Genomic DNA, 18,906 nt, shown 5'->3' with positions numbered 1-18,906 from the left:
AAAAGGACTCGGGACTGCTAAGTTCTGACAGATAGGAAAGGGGCTCCAAAAAAGAATTTAACCAGACTCAGAGTTACTCTTCAGCAGTCCCTGTTCATTGCTTTGTGGATCAGAGTTACCGGAAAAGGACTCGGGACTGCTAAGTTCTGACAGATAGGAAAGGGGCTCCAAAAAAGAATTTAAACAGACTCAGAGTTACTCTTCAGCAGTCCCTGTTCATTGCTTTGTGGATCAGAGTTACCGAGTCAAAGTTGCTGTGATTTCTGCAGTTCCAATTAGTGCCCTGGGCTATTTATACTTAAAGATTCCTAAAGACATTATTGACATTTTGAAGTGGAAGTGACAGGGATCCATCTCTGTGACTAGGGATGCAGGGCAAGTTTCAATGGTCCCATTAGTTATTTTCCTCTTGGCTTTTGACTTCAAGCTACAGTGAACTACTGAGTCAAAAACAGAGCTGTTGGGTGGTGAAAGGCTCATTTTTTTTTCATGGGCACACATTCATATCTGCCATTTTGAGGCCAGTGGGGGGAGGTGATCATTTGTCTCAAACAACTTGGAGGCTTGCTCTTTGAGTTTGGAAGTTGGCACTTTTGACCTTGTTCTTGAGCCATTCACCTGACTATATCAAGCAGGCGGTTGGGCAGATGTCCCTGTGGCTCAGAAGGGAGGCCTGAGCTGTAGGCACAAATTCAGGTGAGGAAGAGAAGTGTCAAGAATAAGTCCATGTCCGTGTCTTGCAAATTTGGAGGCATGGTGTTGCTACTGGTTGAGGTGGGGATGCTGTACCCAGGCAGTATGAATGGGAACGTCACACACCACTTATGATATTGTGTGTTCTGCATCAGAATTGGTTTTGTTGCCTACTTCCCCTCCCTACCTAGACATATGAATACATTTTCCTGATGGTCTGGGAGAGAAAGTCAGCAACATTTTATGTGCTTATCCTGAAGATGTAAAGTGAAATGGGTGCTTAAATTGTCTAATATTAACCTGCTAACGCTAGCTCATTAGAGAGGGTACCCCCAAGTGCTGATTCAAAAGACCATAACAAAATGCTACATCCTTATGTTTATTCTGCAAAATTATAGGCTAATGGGGAAAAATAGTTACATCCATGTTTCTAATGCATTTCATGAGTATTTTGCCTACCAGTATTTTAATTGAGTGCAAAGCTCTCTTGATTTTTTAGATAATCCGCTTTATGGCTTGAAAAAGGTGGTTTTTCAGTAACATGAAAACCTTTTATGTATCTTTAAATATGGTGAAGAGTAAAAAATGATGCACCTGGGATTTGATTAGTGGTAGTTTGAGTTCATAAAAAAAAAAAGATAAGATAAAGAAAACACAAACACAAAAGGCAATGGAGGTTATGTAATTCCATTAAATTATGTTTATGGTTTTACTTGTCAGTATTTTGTAATACAAAATGGTTATCCTGGAGTCTTTTTTACCAGTATTTGTCACTAATTAGTGTCTACGAATTATCTTTGGTATAAATCATGTTCTCCTGGTTGTCTTGGTGTCTACTGAATCAGCGCTCTTGCAGTTCATGAACTTTTACTGTTGTCAGTTTTTGCTTGTGCTTTTCTTGCTGATGTATCTCAAGGTTCTACCTTCTCTCCAAAGGTTTCCAACAACTGTGATTCCATTTTTGTGAATGGGAAGGAAATGAAGAGCAAGGTGGACACGATTGTGAACTTCACCCACCAGCACTTCACCTCCCAGTTTGAGGTCACCGTGTGGGCACCCCGACTACCCCTGCAGATTGAGATCTCGGACACGGAGCTGAGTCAGATCAAGGGCTGGAGGATCCCAGTGGCCTCCAACAGAAGGTGAGGGGCCATAGAGAGGACTATGGGCCTGATCCTCCTTGGCCCAGATCTTTGTAGGATGCAAATTGGCCCTGAGGGACCCAGGTCCTGGGGAAGCAACACCCATAGCAGGTAACAGTGGGCTGTGTGTAGGGTTCAGATGGATCTTACTTGAGTACTTACTAGTGCTTTGCCATGAGGAAATTATAAAGAGGGTAATAATAGTAATAACAATAATAGTAACTACTTCATGGAGTAGTTGCTAGAATTCAGTAAAATGATGCAATGCATAAAAAGCACCTACCACAAGACCTGGCATTTAGGATACAGCTATTTTCCATTCTCCACTTCACCATTGTTTATTCTTATGTTACTCATTCTCAGTTCCCCTGCTTGTAGATGTCAGCCATCATCCATGGAGCACAGTACAGTGGTTAGGACTGTGGGTTCTGGAATAACCTGGCATTTAGGATACAGCTATTTTCCATTCTCCACTTCACCATTGTTTATTCTTATGTTATTCATTCTCAGTTCCCCTGCTTGTAGATGTCAGCCATCATCCATGGAGCACAGTACAGTGGTTAGGACTGTGGGTTCTGGAATAAGGCAGTCTGTGTTTTAACCCTGGCTTTACCACTTGTAGCTGTGTGACCTTGAGCATGTGACTTAACCTATCTATTCCTCAATTTCCTCATCTATAAATTGGGGATAATAATATTACTGAAGAGTTGTTCCAAGAATTCAGTGAAATGATGGATACCATAGTAGTAGACAGGTTTCTAGAAATGACTCCTCCCCCACTCCGAGATTCCCATCTCCTGCTTATCCAGTCAAACACTAGTAGTGCTGAAAGGGGATTTTATAGATGTAACTACAATCCCAAATCAGTCAGCCTTAAGATGTAGCCATTATCCAGGTAGGTGGGGCCCATGGATGAGCCCTTTGAAAGCAGAGTTCCCTCTAGGTGGTAGAAGAACGGGGGAAGCTGGAGAGATTTGGGGGTGAGAACAACTTTATGGGATGTTACTGGCTTTGAAGATGGATTGAGCCATGTGCCAAGGAATGAGGGCAGTCTTTAGGAGCTGAGAGCAGCCTCTGGATGACAGCCATCTGGGAAATAGGGCCTCAGTCCTATAATCGTAGGAGCTTAATTCTGCCAACCTGACTGATCTTAAAAGCAGATTGTTCCCTAAATCCTCCAGATAAGAGCCCAGGCTGGCTAATACCTTGATTTTGGCCTTGGGAATCCCTATGCAGAGAACTCAGTTAAGCCTGCCTGGACTACCGACCCACAGAATTGTGAGCTAATAAACGGATGTTGTTTTAAACCATGAAGGTTGTGGTAATTTGCTATGCAGCAATAGAAAACTAATAAAGATATTGTTACCTAGTGGTGGAGCACAGCCACAGCATATACCTCAAATGTGAGCATGCTTTTGGAATCAGGTGGTGGGTGGAGGCTGGAAATATTTTGAGAAATATAATGGAAAAAGCCTAGGTCATCTTGAACAGACTTAGTAGAAATGTGGATGTTAAAGACACTGCAAATCAGGTGGTGGGTGGAGGCTGGAAATATTTTGAGAAATATAATGGAAAAAGCCTAGGTCACCTTGAACAGACTTAGTAGAAATGTGGATATTAAAGACACTGCTGACACTGCATATAATACGTGAGGAGCATTGTAGAGAAATCCCAAATCATCTACAGAAAGCTTAAATCATTGTGAACAAATGGTTAGTAGAAATTTGAACTTTAAAAATGCTGCCAGTGAGGGTTTAGAGGGAAGTGAGGAACATGGATCCTTGATAGGCAAGACAGAATGCTTAGTAAAATTTGTGTCCTGCAGTTATGTGGCAAGCAGGTGAGGTTGGATATTCAGTTAAGGAGATTTCCAGGCAAAGTGTTGAACGTGCAACTTGGATTCTTCTTGCTGCTTATAGTAAAATGCAAGAGGAGAAATAAATGGAGGGAAGGACTGTTAAACAAAAAGGAACAAGGACCTGATGATGTTAAAATTCTCAGCATCCCCAGAGGCAAATGATGGAAAAATTAGGAATTCACTGTCAGAAAAGTATGCTCTAAAGCTAAGGACGGGACTCTGAAACCCTTTGCTGAAATGTGAAGGGCAGGCCTAGGGAAATGATGCTGCCCTGCATGTCTGGTACCTCCCACACTCTCCTTAGCCCAGGGAAGGGTGCTGTGCTCCTATAGGCAAACCAGCAGGGATGGAGGGGGAGCCCGTACGGTGCCAGGGGAACAAAACAAAACAGAATGTCATGAAAGCGCTCTAAAACCAAATTGTCATTAGAACCAAACTACACAAAAGTGGGCCAGGACCTATGTACTAAAAGAAGACAAATTTGACTAAAATAGATTTTAGTGGGATCCAGATTTTTTTTATCATAATATCTAAAATGTCCAGAATGCAATGGAAAATCATTTGTCATACCAAAATTGGGTAATCCATAACTTAAATAAGAATAGACAATCAACTGATGCCAATGCCCACATAAATCAGGTGTTAGGATTACCTGATAAAGATTTTAAAGCAGCCATACAAAGAAAATTTTCAAAAAAGCTTTTAATAAGGAATTAAAAATACTGTTGAAACCAATGAAAAAGTAGAAAATCTCAGTGAAGAAACATAATTTACAAAAAAGCACCAGATATAAATTACAGAACTGAAAAATATTGTACCTGGGGAAAAAACCTCAATGAATAGGCTCACTAGTACAGTGGGGATGACAGAGGATAAAATCAGTGAACTTGAGGGCAGATGATAGAATTTATGCAATCTGGATAAAAGAGATAACAGACTGGCAAAAAGTGAATAGAGCATCAGGAACTCGTGGAACAAAAACAAAAGAACTAAAATTCCTATCATTAGAATCTGAGGAGAGGGGAAAGAGTGCAGGGCTAAAACAGTATTTGAAGGAGTAAGGCTGAAAACTGCTCAAATGTGGCAAAAGACATAAACTTACAGATTCAAAAATCTGAGGGAGGCAAAAAAAATTATAAACCCAAAGAAATTCATGCCAAGACATATAGTAGTTAAACTTCTGAAAGACAAAGGAAAACTCTTAAAATCATCCAGAAAGAAATTACACAAATTTGAATGACAATGAATTTCACACCTGAAACCATGGAGGCCCCAAGGACTTGGCAGGACATTGTTCAAGTACTGAATGAAAAAAACTGTCAGCCTCAAATTCTACATTTGACAGGAGTATCCTTGAGGAAGGAAGGGGAAATAAAGACATTGTTAAATAAAGATAACGGTAGAGAATTTGCTTCCAGGAGACCTACCCTTAAAGAATGGCTAATGGGACTTCTCTAAACAAAGAGAAAATGGTAACAGAAAAACATTGGGAACTTCAGAAAGGTCAGAAGAATGACAGGATGGGTAAAAATAGTGTTAAACAGGACAGACTCTTCTCTTCATGAATTTCTTAAATCCTATTTGGTGGTTGAAGCGAAAATCATGAGATCTTCTGATGTGGTACTTAAAGTATGTAGATGAAATAAAACAATTATATTCTTAAAAGTGGGGAGGGTAAAGGGACTTACATGGAACTAAGGTATCTACACTCAAAGTGGTAAAACTTTGATATCGTTAGGCCATAGTAAGTTATGCATTTATGTTAAGTTGCATACACACACATGCAAACAAGTGCTTATAAAAACTGGCTAAATCTGAATAAGCTCTGTGTGTATCAATGCCAATTTCCTGGTTTTGATATTGTCCTATAGTTATGAAAATGTTAACTTTGGGGTGCTGGATAAACAGTATATGGACATTCTTTACATTTCTTTTTAAGAGTCAGTGAATTTCTAATTATTTCAAAATTAAAAGTTTTAAAAAATAAGTAGGATACAATCTGTCTTAAAATAACAGAATTCTTTTGATTTACTAATACAACATTTCTAAAATTTTAAATGTTCACCAACCACTTTTACGATACCGCCACTTTTTAATGAAACATATAATACAATTAATAGGGTTCTTCTTTCAATTTTATTCATTTATTTAAGGGAAATGTTATGTCGCTAGCATGGGTGGACAACTAGTATTATTTATCATGAAATAAATTTAACCTAAAATTATTACAAATAAAATGAAACAATATCATTAAATTCTGAGTAAATACTGTTGTCTGCCTGTGTGAGTTTTTCTTTATTAATTAATGGAAACTACCAAGTATCAGAGAAACATTAAAGACATCCTAGCTCTGAACTGAGACATTCCCTGTGATGTATTCAGAAGGATTGAAAAATAAAATAGGAATAATTTTTCAGTATGTCATTCAATGATTTTGAATGCTATGCTCCTTTGCCACCTAAAATCATCTCTCTTACCCACAGAAATATTCACCCTTGCTTTGGGAAACCCAAACTGCTGTGTTACTGTGCTGGTGAAAATTTCCCCTATAACTTTGTAAATGGTTCTCAGACTTTTCAGGAAGGGAGACTGGCATATTGTAAAGAAGGTGGGTTTCAGAAGTCAAATGGAACCGGATCCAACTCTGCTAATTAGCAGTTGTCTGGGCCACATATTAACTGCTCCAGCTGTGGTTTCTTCATGCCAAAATAGGAAACTGTTTTATGGTTGTTGATAAGGTCAGAGGAGTTGGCTATAAAAAGGGAGAGGACACATACAAAGGGGGCAGCTGGCCTGGGCTTGGACCCGCCTCTGCAGATGACCAGTGGGGTGGCCTTGGCTTTGGCTTCCTCATTGGTAAGATCAGGGTAATAATTCAACCTCTCTCTGTGGAGACTAAATAAGTCACATATGTGTGGTTGGGGTGTGCTACATGATCGAGCTATGTAAGCTGCCATGTTACATAGAGCACATGGAACAGGACACACAGTAGGTCTAACTCAATACACATGAGTTGCTGCCCCTTTCTTCCCTGGCTCAAGTCCTCATCCACTGATGGTCACAGACTAGTCAGCAGTCACCATAGTGCTCTCATAAAAGGACACAAGACAGGTTCTTCTTGAGGGGAAGGTTCTGGAATTGCAGAACCAGAGAACCTTTTTGGGGGTGGATTGTGTGACAGGAGGAGGTCAGAGGAGATGATGTTCCAGGATGAAAGAAAGGGCCAGAGCCCTAAGGAAGGAAGGGAAAGGCCAGGATGGGACTGGAGAGACGCATTTCAGATATGTTAGTGGTAATGGAAGCGGCAACTATTTTAGATTAGGGTGGGGTGGTGGTGGGAGAGGTGTACTCTGGCAACCTTCAGGGCCATGAGCTCAGAGAAAACTGCTTCTGTAGAGATGGGAAAGAGCCTCAGCAAAGAGGAGGCTGGGTTTTTGAACTGCCCCAAGCCGTTGGTTCGTGATTAGTCTTTGCGGTTCCTGAAGGACCATTCCTAAAGTGTCTCCGCACCTTGACCTACTCGATCCTCACGCACACCTGTGAGGAAGGAAACGCAGCCTCTCTTATTTTCATTTCCAGGGTGAGCATCTCACTTTCCCCCAACAGACATGAAGTCTGCTTCATTCCCACATGGGGGATAGTTTTAAAATGATAAGTTTTCAGAACACAGAGGACAGAGATGCCACGTCTGCCTGTCCTGGACCTGAGTCTCCTGCAGCCTTGGGCCGAGTGAAGGCAGGAGCTTTACTTGCTGTCCGTGTTCCACGTATGAAGCAGCCCGTGCAGCACACAGCGATCGCCAGAAAGTGCTTATGGAGTGAATGAGCAGATGCATGAGCACATCTGGTAGGAGGAACAGCATTTAGTTTCATCCTGCACAGTCACACGGAATCTGACAAACAAGGGCAAATAAAACTTCTTAACAACGAGGGTGTTTACTCTGATTTTCTTTGTTTGTGCTCCAGGCCTACCCGGGAGAGTGACGATGAGGAAGACGAGGAGAAGAAGGGACGAGGGTGCTCCCTGCAGTACCAGCATGCCGCGGTGCGCGTCCTCACCCAGTTTGTGGCTGAGTCGCCTGATGCAGGTCAAATGACCTACATGCTGGGCCCCGACTGGCAGTTTGACATCACTGACCTTGTGACCGAGTTCATGAAGGTGGAGGAGCCGAAAATCGCTCAGTTACAGGATGGCAGGACCCTTGCTGGTCAGGAGCCGGGAATCACCACAGTGCAGGTAGAGGCGGTCCTCTCCTAGCCCTTCCCCTAACACCAGCCTGCATCGATGAGTGTCTGGGTAGATGCTGTGGTGCAGGGGTGTGTGTGTGTGTGTGTGTGTGTGTGTGTGCACATGCATGTATTGAGTCTGTGTGTGTATGTAAGAGTATCATGAGAAGTAATAGAGTATTCATCAATTTTAATAACCTAAACTCAGATTAATTTTTACATTTGAGAGAGTTGAGAAAAATATCTAATCTCTTTCACCAGAGAAAGCTAAATGGAACACATAATGTAAGCAATCTTCCAAGTGTGATATGCTTTTTGTATATCACTGATAGAAGGTGGCAGAACCTCTAAAAGCTAGATTTCTCCTCTTAACCTTGAAGTTTAACAAATTAGCTATATTATACCTAAACAATAGACAAAATTTTAGAAAACATATCTGCACTAAAGATAATAAAATCTATAGTTAAATGGTCTCTATTTTATCATGGTAATAGTATGATAAATAAAAATAAAAAAATAGTAAAACTATTTTCTAGCCAGTTTTGGCAGGATAATTATGCAGAAATGGTGCAACATATTTTCTTTATACCATTTTAAAATGTACTGCTCATAGTTGATTAAGTCATATTTTAGGTATTGCCAAAGTTAATTTTGGATAAAACTGGATTAAACATGTTATAATCTATATTTTTTCCTTCTGTGTAAAAAATTACCACAAATTTAGCATCTTAAAACAACACTAACTTATTCACTCGTATTTCTTTTTTTCTTCAAAATAAAATTGATTTAAAAAATTTTTTTATTTTATTTCTCAATATACATTGTAGTTTATTTTCATGCCCCTTTACCCATTCCTTCCCACTCCCTTCCCTCCCCCACCACATCATATCTGTTCACTTGACTTATATAGTTCAAGGAATTTTTGTGGTTATTCTGTCTTCTTGAGATGGAAAAAGCTATCCAGACATTTATATGGAACAACAAAAGACCACATATAGCCAAAGCAATCCTGAGCAAAAAAAAGAAATAAAGCTGGAGGCATAACACTACCTGACTTTAAACTATATTACAAAGCTATAATAACCAAAACAGCATGGTACTGGCATAAAAATAGACACATGAATCAATGGAATAGAACAGAGATCCCAGAAGCCAGTCCATATGCCTACAGCCACCTGATCACTGACAAAGACAGCAAATCTATATACTGGGAAAGGGACTGCCTTTTCAACAAGTGGTGCTGGGAAAACTGGATACTCATATGTAGGAGAATGAAACTAGACCTGTACCTTTTACCATATACCAAAATCAACTCGAAATGGATTAAAGAATTAAGTATACATCTTGAAGTAATAAAACTCTTTAAAGAAAACATAGGGGAAACACTCCAGGAAGTAGGAGTGTGTACAGACTTCATGAATAGGACCCAAAAAGCACAGGCAACTAAAGGAAAAATAAACAAATGGGATTATATCAAACTAAAAAGCTTCTGCACAGCAAAAGAAACCATCAACAGAGTTAAAAGACAACCAACAGAGTGGGAGAAAATATTTGCAAAATTTTAATATTCTTTTGAATCTTTTGAATAAACCCTCGGTGTTGCTCCCGCGCCTCGCTCAGCCAGTGAGCAGGAACTGGTCTGTATGTGGGATCCGAACCCTCGGCGGGAGCGCCGCCGCGCTTCCCAAGCGGCGCACTTATCCAGTGCGTCACCGGGCCGGCCCCTAGTCTGTGTTCTATGTGCAGGGTACTGCAGGCTGAAATCAAGGTGTAGGCTCGGCTGGGCTCTTATCCAGGAATTTGGGGGAAGATTGGCTTCCAAGCTCATTCAGGTTGTTGGAAGAAATTAGTTATTTCTGTGTGTAAGGCTGGGGTCCCCGTTTCCTTGTTGACTGCCACTCTCTGCTGCAAGAAGCCACCTGCATCCCTTCTCATGTGGTTACTTCATCTTCAGTAGAGGCTGGATCAAGTGTTTCTCACACCTTGAATCTCTCTGACTTTTCCTTCTGCCACCATCCAGGGAAAACTACCTGCTTTAAGGGCCGATGTGACTACATCTAGTCTACATATATCATTCAAGAAAACCTCCCTGTTTTAAGGCCAACTGTCCCATGTACTATAACATGATCAGGAGTTCTTTCTCATCATGTTCACAAGTACCTGGGATCAGGGCAGGACATCTTTGGGGGACTGTTCTAAAATTCTGCCTACTGCATATTCCTCTCCAGGTCTTAGTCACCCCTGGTTGCCCAGTAGGTAGATGCTTCTTAGGGCATTAAGATTCCCTTTCCAACTTCACTTAACTGGTTTATCCAGTGATGACACAGCAACTCACAAAATTATAATTATTGTCCTGTAGTAAACATCCACCTACCTACCAGAAGGGACATGAGCAGAAGATGGCTAAGCACCAATTACTTAAAGAATTTTAACATAATTCTGCCAGTTTCAAAGCATAAATATTAGTTGTTAGGAAAATGTTACTCTTGGAGTGCCTAGTACCAAGGTGGATATATATATATATTTTGCATCCAGCCAGTACAGAGATCTGAACCCTTTATATTGGTGTTGTAAATACCATGCTCTCCCAAGTGAGCTAACTGGTCAGCCCTAGGTGTGCAATTTTTAGTTGCCACCTAAATTAAGTTATATAATTTCACCTATATTTTCATCCCAGAAAATATACTGCTATTATCATTGTATGAATTAAAAGAATGAAAATGGGCCAAGATGATCTTAACTCCTTCAACTAGCGAGAGTAATTGAACAATATCATAACACTTATTTACAGAGTTTCCCTCAGTACATTCATTTATCAGAGAGCTAGGAGAACACTTTGGTGAAAACACCAATTAAAGAGTTTAAATGGTTATGAAGAGCAGAGAAATGAGCTTTCTCGCTTATCTTGAAGGTCCTCTCGCCTCTCTCTGACTCCATCCTGGCTGAGAAGACAGTGATTGTCCTGGATGACCGAGTCACCATTGCAGAACTGGGTGTGCAGCTTGTGGCTGGCTTATCTCTTTCCCTGCAGCCTCACAGAGCAGACAAAAGGGCCATTGTCTCAACAGCAGCTGCCCAGGATGTTCTTCAAGCCCCACAACAGGTAAGATTTCCAGAGGCACTGGTGTCCCTGGTCAATCGAGGCAACTTCTCTCTTGGTTATCACCTCCTACCCAAAAGATCAGTAGAGCACTCGTAGCTAGGACTGGTGATTCTTGAAGCTCCTTCTGCTTCTTATCTAGGCTATTCTCTCTCTCGGAAAATACTCAGAGGCTTGGATACATTTTTCCTTCTATTTGCTTTTACACACTGAACACGTGTCCACATGCCTTTTCAGAGGGCTTATCTGTGCTAGACACAGGTGCTGCTAGAGCATGACCGGAGGATTCATGTTCTCACTTTTGCCAAAGCAGGTGGTTTTTGAAACTTGGAAATTCCATTTCAGCTACTTGAACAAGCATGGCTAACAGGCACCAAATTTCTACTGTTTATTGCAATTATCGTCAACTTTAAAACTCTCCTCTATCTTTAAACTTTTACAAATTGTTTATAAAGATGCCAGGGGCACTGTGCCTTTCAAATAAGCCAGCCTCATACTGCATCTTTTACGAAGTACTCCCAGCCAGTGCGTGTTGTGCTTCATTAGCACTGGCTTCCTAATAATGAATGTTCTAAGTGGTATTATCTTGAGCAGTAGCCTGATTAGTTGCACCTGAAATTGATTCAGATAAATTGCCTGATCTTTCAAAATGTTTTTAGAAAGGTCAAAGTCAAATTCTGTTGTATGCATGCAATAAATTATTAAAAATTTCAATGCATTCATTAAAGTATATTATTTGTTCTTCAAACCAGTGGGGCTACAGCACACTATTTGTGTCAGGTCAAGGCATGACAAGAACTGTTCAAGATTACAAAACATAGTGTATTTCTCTGTGTATATTTAAAGAATTTATATAGGAAATCATATTTATGTTTGCAAATTTGAAGGAACCTGATTATAACATAATGCTTTGGTTTCATTTTCCTTAGGAAGCAATAGTCAGTTCTTGGATTTTGTTCAGTGATGGTTCAGTGACACCTCTAGACATTTACGATACCAAGGATTTTTCAATTACTGCCTCATCGTTGGACGAAATGGTGGTGTCTATCCAGCCAAACCTTGAGTCCAGATGGCCGGTTGTGATTGCAGAAGGTGAAGGGCAAGGACCCTTGATTAAGTTAGAAATGATGATTAGTGAACCTTGTCAGAAGACCAAGAGGAAGAGTGTTCTTGCTGTGGGTAAAGGAAATATCAAGGTCAAATTTGAACCAGGTATTGAGCACCAAGGAGGCACCAATGATATTGAGGGGATAAATCGGGAATATAAAGACCACCTCAGTAATTCCATTGAGCGTGAAGGAAACCAGGAGAGAGCAGTTCAGGAACGGTTCCAACATGGCGCATCAGTTGGCCAAGAGGAAAGTACCAACAAAAGCACAACCCCACAGTCTCCTATGGAAGGGAGGGATAAGAAGTTACTTAGGAGTGGTGGTCCAGATACTTTCACAAGCTTCCCCACTCAAGGGAAGTTACCAGAACCCAATAATCCTGGTGATCTTACAGTGACCTCAAGGGGGTTAACAGACTTGGAGATTGGCATGTATGCCCTGCTCTGTGTCTTCTGCCTGGCCATTCTGGTCTTCTTAATCAACTGTGTGGCATTTGCTTGGAAATATAGACACAAAAGGTTTGCTGTGAGTGAGCAAGGCAACATCCCCCATTCCCATGACTGGGTCAGGCTGGGGAATGAAGTGGAACTTCTGGAGAACCCCGTTGACATCACACTCCCGTCGGAGGAGTGCACCACCATGATAGACAGGGGGCTGCAGTTTGAGGAGAGGAACTTCCTTCTGAATGGCAGCTCCCAGAAGACTTTCCATAGTCAACTGCTCAGGCCTTCTGACTATGTCTATGAGAAAGAAATTAAAAATGAACCTATCAATCCTTCGGGCCCAAAGAGGAAGCGAGTCAAGTTTACTTCCTACACCACCATCCTCCCAGAGGACGGCGGCCCCTACACCAACTCCATCCTGTTTGACAGTGATGACAACATCAAGTGGGTCTGCCAAGATATGGGGCTGGGGGACTCGCAGGACTTTAGAGACTATATGGAAAGACTGCAAGACCAGATGTAAACTCCTTTCTTATGTTTGTACTCACCTTTATGCCTTCTGTTTTTTGAATGGTGGAGCAGTGAGTTTGATCAGCAATAGGGGATGATCTAACAAAGTTTATTTTGTGGAGGTCTGGTGGGATCCCTTCCTAAGCAGGTACCAGAGGTTAGGAGAGCTAGGGCAGCTGTGTGTTAAGCCACGAAATGCTTCTAAAACAGCCACATGTAGGGACTGGAGAAACTCTAAGGCGACAGTTTTATCTGCTGCCTGGTACTAGCTCAGTGAGAATACAATAGACCTGACCCCACAGACATTGTTAGTCATCTCATGACAAATGGCCATGTGGAATTAGAAAAGATTTGGGTGTGATTTTTGTATTCCTAGACCTTTTAAAGCACAGTGGACTCTTATTGCCCTCGGCCTGAGTTTAGACATACATGAAAGTTAACTGAATGTAGCTCTCCTTACTTGTTACGAGCGCTGCTCATTATTTTTATATACATTTGCACCTGCACCTGTTCCTTTGACCTCTGGAATTCTTTCTGAGACACAAAAAGAAGAAATTTCAGTCTTTTCTTTGAGGCCTGTTTGATTTACATATGAGTTTCGTTCCTTGGGGTTTGCCTTGCCATGTTGTCTCCTGGGTCTCCATGTGGGATGTCAGGTTTTTCCAGTTTTACACCCTTCATTGTTTAGGGACAGCATTTAAGCATCTTGTTCTCACTATTTCCCCCCTCCTTTCATTGCTGAACTTTCTTGTATAAAACTGGGACAAGGGGTTTTACTTAAAATGTTAATAAACTGTGAGGGAGGACCATCTCTATACAGTTTTCTACATGATGCTTCAAAAGTTTGGAGCAAAGTTATGAGTCACGAACATTTGTTTTTATCCTCTGCTTGTTGAAAATTCATGGGGAACTCCTGGAGTGCATTTCTGAGGGCAAAAAGACCCCAGCATAGCTGTATTTATACAAGTGATTTGTGATCAATGCAATTTATTATTCAAACTGAAATCTAAAAGTAGAATTGATCAACATAGAGGGGCTATGCCTAGAAAATAGCTGCAGGTTAAACTTTCCATTTTACCAGAATACAAACTTAAAAAGGTAAGTAGAATGATGTTTCAAGTTAGCAATACATAGGAATTCATCCAGACAATGACCAAAAAATAAATTCTCAATTATGACTCTGGCAGAGATAAAACCTTTACAGGGTGTGCATTGGTGGAAAAAGCAATTGGTTTTCCCCCAAAATTCATAAAAATAAATGACTGTTCCAAACTGTTCTCAAGAAGCAGCTATTATGAGAAAACAACAGCTATTGAAAAATCAAAGTGGCAAGACAAAAAAGAAATTCCTGCATATTTTTAAAATAAAATATTATTTAAAGAACATCATGAATTGTCTCAAGCAAAGCAAAAATTTCAGATTAGGAAAATGTGACAACATTTTTATTTATTAAGACAATATTGTTGGAAAAGCAGACAATGGACTAGTATGCCTCATTATGAGTTTTAATGATCCACTTGTGTCTTGAAGAAATAGAATTTTAAAGGGCAAAAATAAGAACGACCTGCAGGAGATCACCTGAAGCAGTTCCCTGACTCCAAATGGCTGATGACTGAGTTGTTCAAAAGAGAGGCATCCAATTGTTCTCTTATTGCAGATTTCTGTGGATGGGAACATGACAACCCAGCCTCCTCTAGCCAGAAAGTGGCTGCCATTAAGTTCTTCCTGTACCTCCCACAGGACTACACTGTGTTTGTGAACAGTACTGAAATTGTAGGTGACATAGGCCTGACCCCTCAAGGCCTGTGTTCAGTTGGTTCTGTAAGTGTTTAAAATGGGGCTTAGGAAATGAAGCTGGTGGAGTTCCAAAAATCTTTTAATTTGACTGGAGAATGAAGTCAAGAGATCCAGGCATTAGCTGCAAAAGGAGTTTGCAAGGAGATGGATGACACCTTTCAGGAAGAGCTCCTCAGTTAGCCAAAGGCTTTTCCAAGGGTTTGGTGGGGGTGTAGCCCCAAAACAACTGTGGAGGACTGAAGACAAGTTTGCACACTAATCGACACGTAGCTATCCAGATGTGTCCAGCTTCTTCGATGAGACTTTTTCAATTCTCTCTCCCTTTTCATTTTCAACAGTCCAGAAATAATGGGAATTCATTTCTGAAAGTGAAGAAACTCAATTGAAGCAGGGGAAATTTCTCCCATGCATATAGCAGGCTGCCTCCCACTGGTAAAGTAAGACAGTGTGGGGGTATAATTTGGGAGGGGGCAAAGGAAATTAGCATTGTCATGGAGAGCATTATTAAGGAGCAAGCAGACAAATCAGAGCACTTCCTACCATGGGAGTGAGTGCTTGATAGGGTGCAGTGGGCAGAATGGGGAGCATTCTAATGTGACAGTGGTTTCTCAACAGAGCTGGGAACTGACCACGGTCCTGAAGGTGCCTGTTGTGGATAACTTAGTCACCCAGAGTGATATAGCCTCTGTAGAGTCACCTTTGTTTTGTGTTAAAACTCAGTTCGAAATAAAAATCACATGGAAGGGGGAAGGGTTCCTTTTACCATGTAACATACACTCTCACATATATAAACACATACATATACCCGTGTGTGCATGTGTGTGTGTGTGTGTGTGTAAGAATACTGAAGAGCTAGAAAATAAACTATTTAGTGGGAATCAACAGTGACTCTCACTTGTTCTCATATTTTGCATGAGCACTATTCATCATAACAGAACTGAAGTGTTTTCTGCTCTAAATATTTCCTGCAAATGATAAACCATGGGTTATATCACCTTGTTTTCCAGCACAATTATTAGGCACTATGCCCCATAATAACAAAACTAAAGTGGGGAGAAAGATATAAACTATTAAGCCTTGAAATCCAATTTCCAGGGGGCCAGGCATTTGCCTGGATTTTCCAGGTTTTTATTGCTGAGATACCCAAATTATTGCTCCCATAGGTAAAGTCCCTTCCTTTCCCATGAGAACAGAATGCTCAGACTCCTCCCGAGGGAGACATCAGCAAGCCTCGAGAGAGGGCTGTGAACTCCAGGGTCACATGGGAGGTTCAGATTTCAGACTCCTCCCGAGGGAGACATCAGCAAGCCTCGAGAGAGGGCTGTGAACTCCAGGGTCACATGGGAGGTTCAGATTCTAACTGATGACCACACGACCTGGAACAGTTGAAGATGGGGACCATTGTCTCCAGGGTTCAGATGCACTGCCTCAGATTGCAGGGGTTGAGAAGCAGCTGCTACATCAAAGAACTGGACTTTAAACACACAGGTGTATTGCATTTGAAAGAAAGCAAGAAGAAAGACACTGCAAGTTCCCCCCAGAAGAACAATGCCTAACAAACCTCAGAATACTCCATGTGTTCCAAGGGAGGGAATAATTTGACTTTCTACATGTTTTATATTGCACACTGGCCAGGGTAAATTTCCAGACTATAGTAATCCTTAGTATCTAGACAGAAAGTTTCTATTTGTAAACATCAATGCAGGGAAAAATGGATTAATTTTTGTCCCATTGCCACATCTGTAGACTAATTTGTACCTTGCTAATTTTTAAGTTTTAGAAAGTTTGCCTTTGTGCATTTTGATCAGCATTCTTGTTTCACTCTTTTAGGGAGGGGTCTTCCCAGTGTTGGGATGTTAGGACCACAGTAAAAGCTCTGTCCATCAGAGAAGAACTATTCAGTCCAACAGCAAGGAGCAAAGAGGGTGTTCCTTTCATATGCATCTTCCGTGTCACCAGCACCGTGTGTTTTCTACTCTCATCATATAAGAAATGGTCTCAATTTTCCATTCCAGTCTCTGTGAATGATGCCATAGATGGTTTATACACTCAGCAGCCCTCTTCTGCACTAAAATTATACATGCGCAATGTAATNGAAATAAAAATCACATGGAAGGGGGAAGGGTTCCTTTTACCATGTAACATACACTCTCACATATATAAACACATACATATACCCGTGTGTGCATGTGTGTATGTGTGTGTGTGTGTAAGAATACTGAAGAGCCAGAAAATAAACTATTTAGTGGGAATCAACAGTGACTCTCACTTGTTCTCATATTTTGCATGAGCACTATTCATCATAACAGAACTGAAGTGTTTTCTGCTCTAAATATTTCCTGCAAATGATAAACCATGGGTTATATCACCTTGTTTTCCAGCACAATTATTAGGCACTATGCCCCATAATAACAAAACTAAAGTGGGGAGAAAGATATAAACTATTAAGCCTTGAAATCCAATTTCCAGGGGGCCAGGCATTTGCCTGGATTTTCCAGGTTTTTATTGCTGAGATACCCAAATTATTGCTCCCATAGGTAAAGTCCCTTCCTTTCCCATGAGAACAGAATGCTCAGACTCCTCCCGAGGGAGACATCAGCAAGCCTCGAGAGAGGGCTGTGAACTCCAGGGTCACATGGGAGGTTCAGATTCTAACTGATGACCACACGACCTGGAACAGTTGAAGATGGGGACCATTGTCTCCAGGGTTCAGATGCACTGCCTCAGATTGCAGGGGTTGAGAAGCAGCTGCTACATCAAAGAACTGGACTTTAAACACACAGGTGTATTGCATTTGAAAGAAAGCAAGAAGAAAGACACTGCAAGTTCCCCCCAGAAGAACAATGCCTAACAAACCTCAGAATACTCCATGTGTTCCAAGGGAGGGAATAATTTGACTTTCTACATGTTTTATATTGCACACTGGCCAGGGTAAATTTCCAGACTATAGTAATCCTTAGTATCTAGACAGAAAGTTTCTATTTGTAAACATCAATGCAGGGAAAAATGGATTAATTTTTGTCCCATTGCCACATCTGTAGACTAATTTGTACCTTGCTAATTTTTAAGTTTTAGAAAGTTTGCCTTTGTGCATTTTGATCAGCATTCTTGTTTCACTCTTTTAGGGAGGGGTCTTCCCAGTGTTGGGATGTTAGGACCACAGTAAAAGCTCTGTCCATCAGAGAAGAACTATTCAGTCCAACAGCAAGGAGCAAAGAGGGTGTTCCTTTCATATGCATCTTCCGTGTCACCAGCACCGTGTGTTTCCTACTCTCATCATATAAGAAATGGTCTCAATTTTCCATTCCAGTCTCTGTGAATGATGCCGTAGATGGTTTATACACTCAGCAGCCCTCTTCTGCACTAAAATTATACATGCGCAATGTAATGCCTATCACCTATTATGTGAAAGGACAGTATGAATGGTGGAAAAGTTATGCTAAAATAGGGGTAGCAGATATTTTTGTATGTAATATAGGCAATATACTGAAACACTGAGAGGTGTATTGGAATAAATACATTTTAAAATAAAAGCATGCAAAACTGTAGCTTTTAAATGTACAAACATCTCACTCCAAAGTATCTGAAAGATGGTGGGGAAAACATTGGGACCAAACATCGTGAAATGCTGAACTAAGAATTCTGGCCTGGAAAAGATGTGGCTCATGTTTGGATTGTTAATGGAATCTGCTGGAACATTTTGATCTTACTCTTCATTTCTTTTGGATTTTTCCCTTTCTTTTTTTTCTGGAACTATTTCAAAAATAAAGTGACTTCATTTTCCAGCCTATTCTAACCACAGGGTAATTCATCATTTTTAACCTGAAAATAAACATTTAAACATTCTTTAATGGTTTCATTATTTTTATCCACATATTTCAATTTTAGTATCAGCATCTGTTTGATTAGCTATATTTATAGGTATATTTTTCTTTTCAGCAGAGATTTTAATACCCTTGAGGCAGTGATAAATGGACACCAAAAGAAAACATTTCTTAAAAGTTGCGAACAACATTTACTTCTTAAAA

General features: G+C 40.7%; 1 protein-coding gene across 2 annotated transcripts in view; it reads left to right on the top strand.

The window, feature by feature from the left end:
• TMEM132B (transmembrane protein 132B) overlaps positions 1-18,674 on the top strand; it is a 60,516-nt gene extending 41,842 nt beyond the window's left edge. Inside the window, exons 2-6 of one of the 2 annotated variants that reach the window (XR_551826.1) lie at positions 1,630-1,835; positions 7,659-7,929; positions 10,831-11,022; positions 11,949-15,615; positions 16,988-18,674. Coding sequence is in view for 1 of the 2 variants with exons in the window: in XM_008590497.1 (XP_008588719.1) it covers positions 1,672-1,835; positions 7,659-7,929; positions 10,831-11,022; positions 11,949-13,094 (1,773 nt within the window). In the remaining variant the exon portion in view is untranslated. Of the gene's footprint in view, positions 1-1,629; positions 1,836-7,658; positions 7,930-10,830; positions 11,023-11,948; positions 15,616-16,987 lie in introns of those variants that run through there. The other variant, XM_008590497.1, reaches the window with a different exon arrangement.
• Positions 18,675-18,906: the final 232 nt, after the last annotated feature.

Source organism: Galeopterus variegatus, unplaced genomic scaffold (genome assembly GCF_000696425.1).
Source record: "Galeopterus variegatus unplaced genomic scaffold, G_variegatus-3.0.2 Scaffold6161, whole genome shotgun sequence".
NCBI lineage: Eukaryota > Metazoa > Chordata > Mammalia > Dermoptera > Cynocephalidae > Galeopterus > Galeopterus variegatus.
The sequence above is the reverse complement of the archived record's forward strand: the minus strand, read 5'-3'. Positions and strand labels throughout refer to the sequence as shown.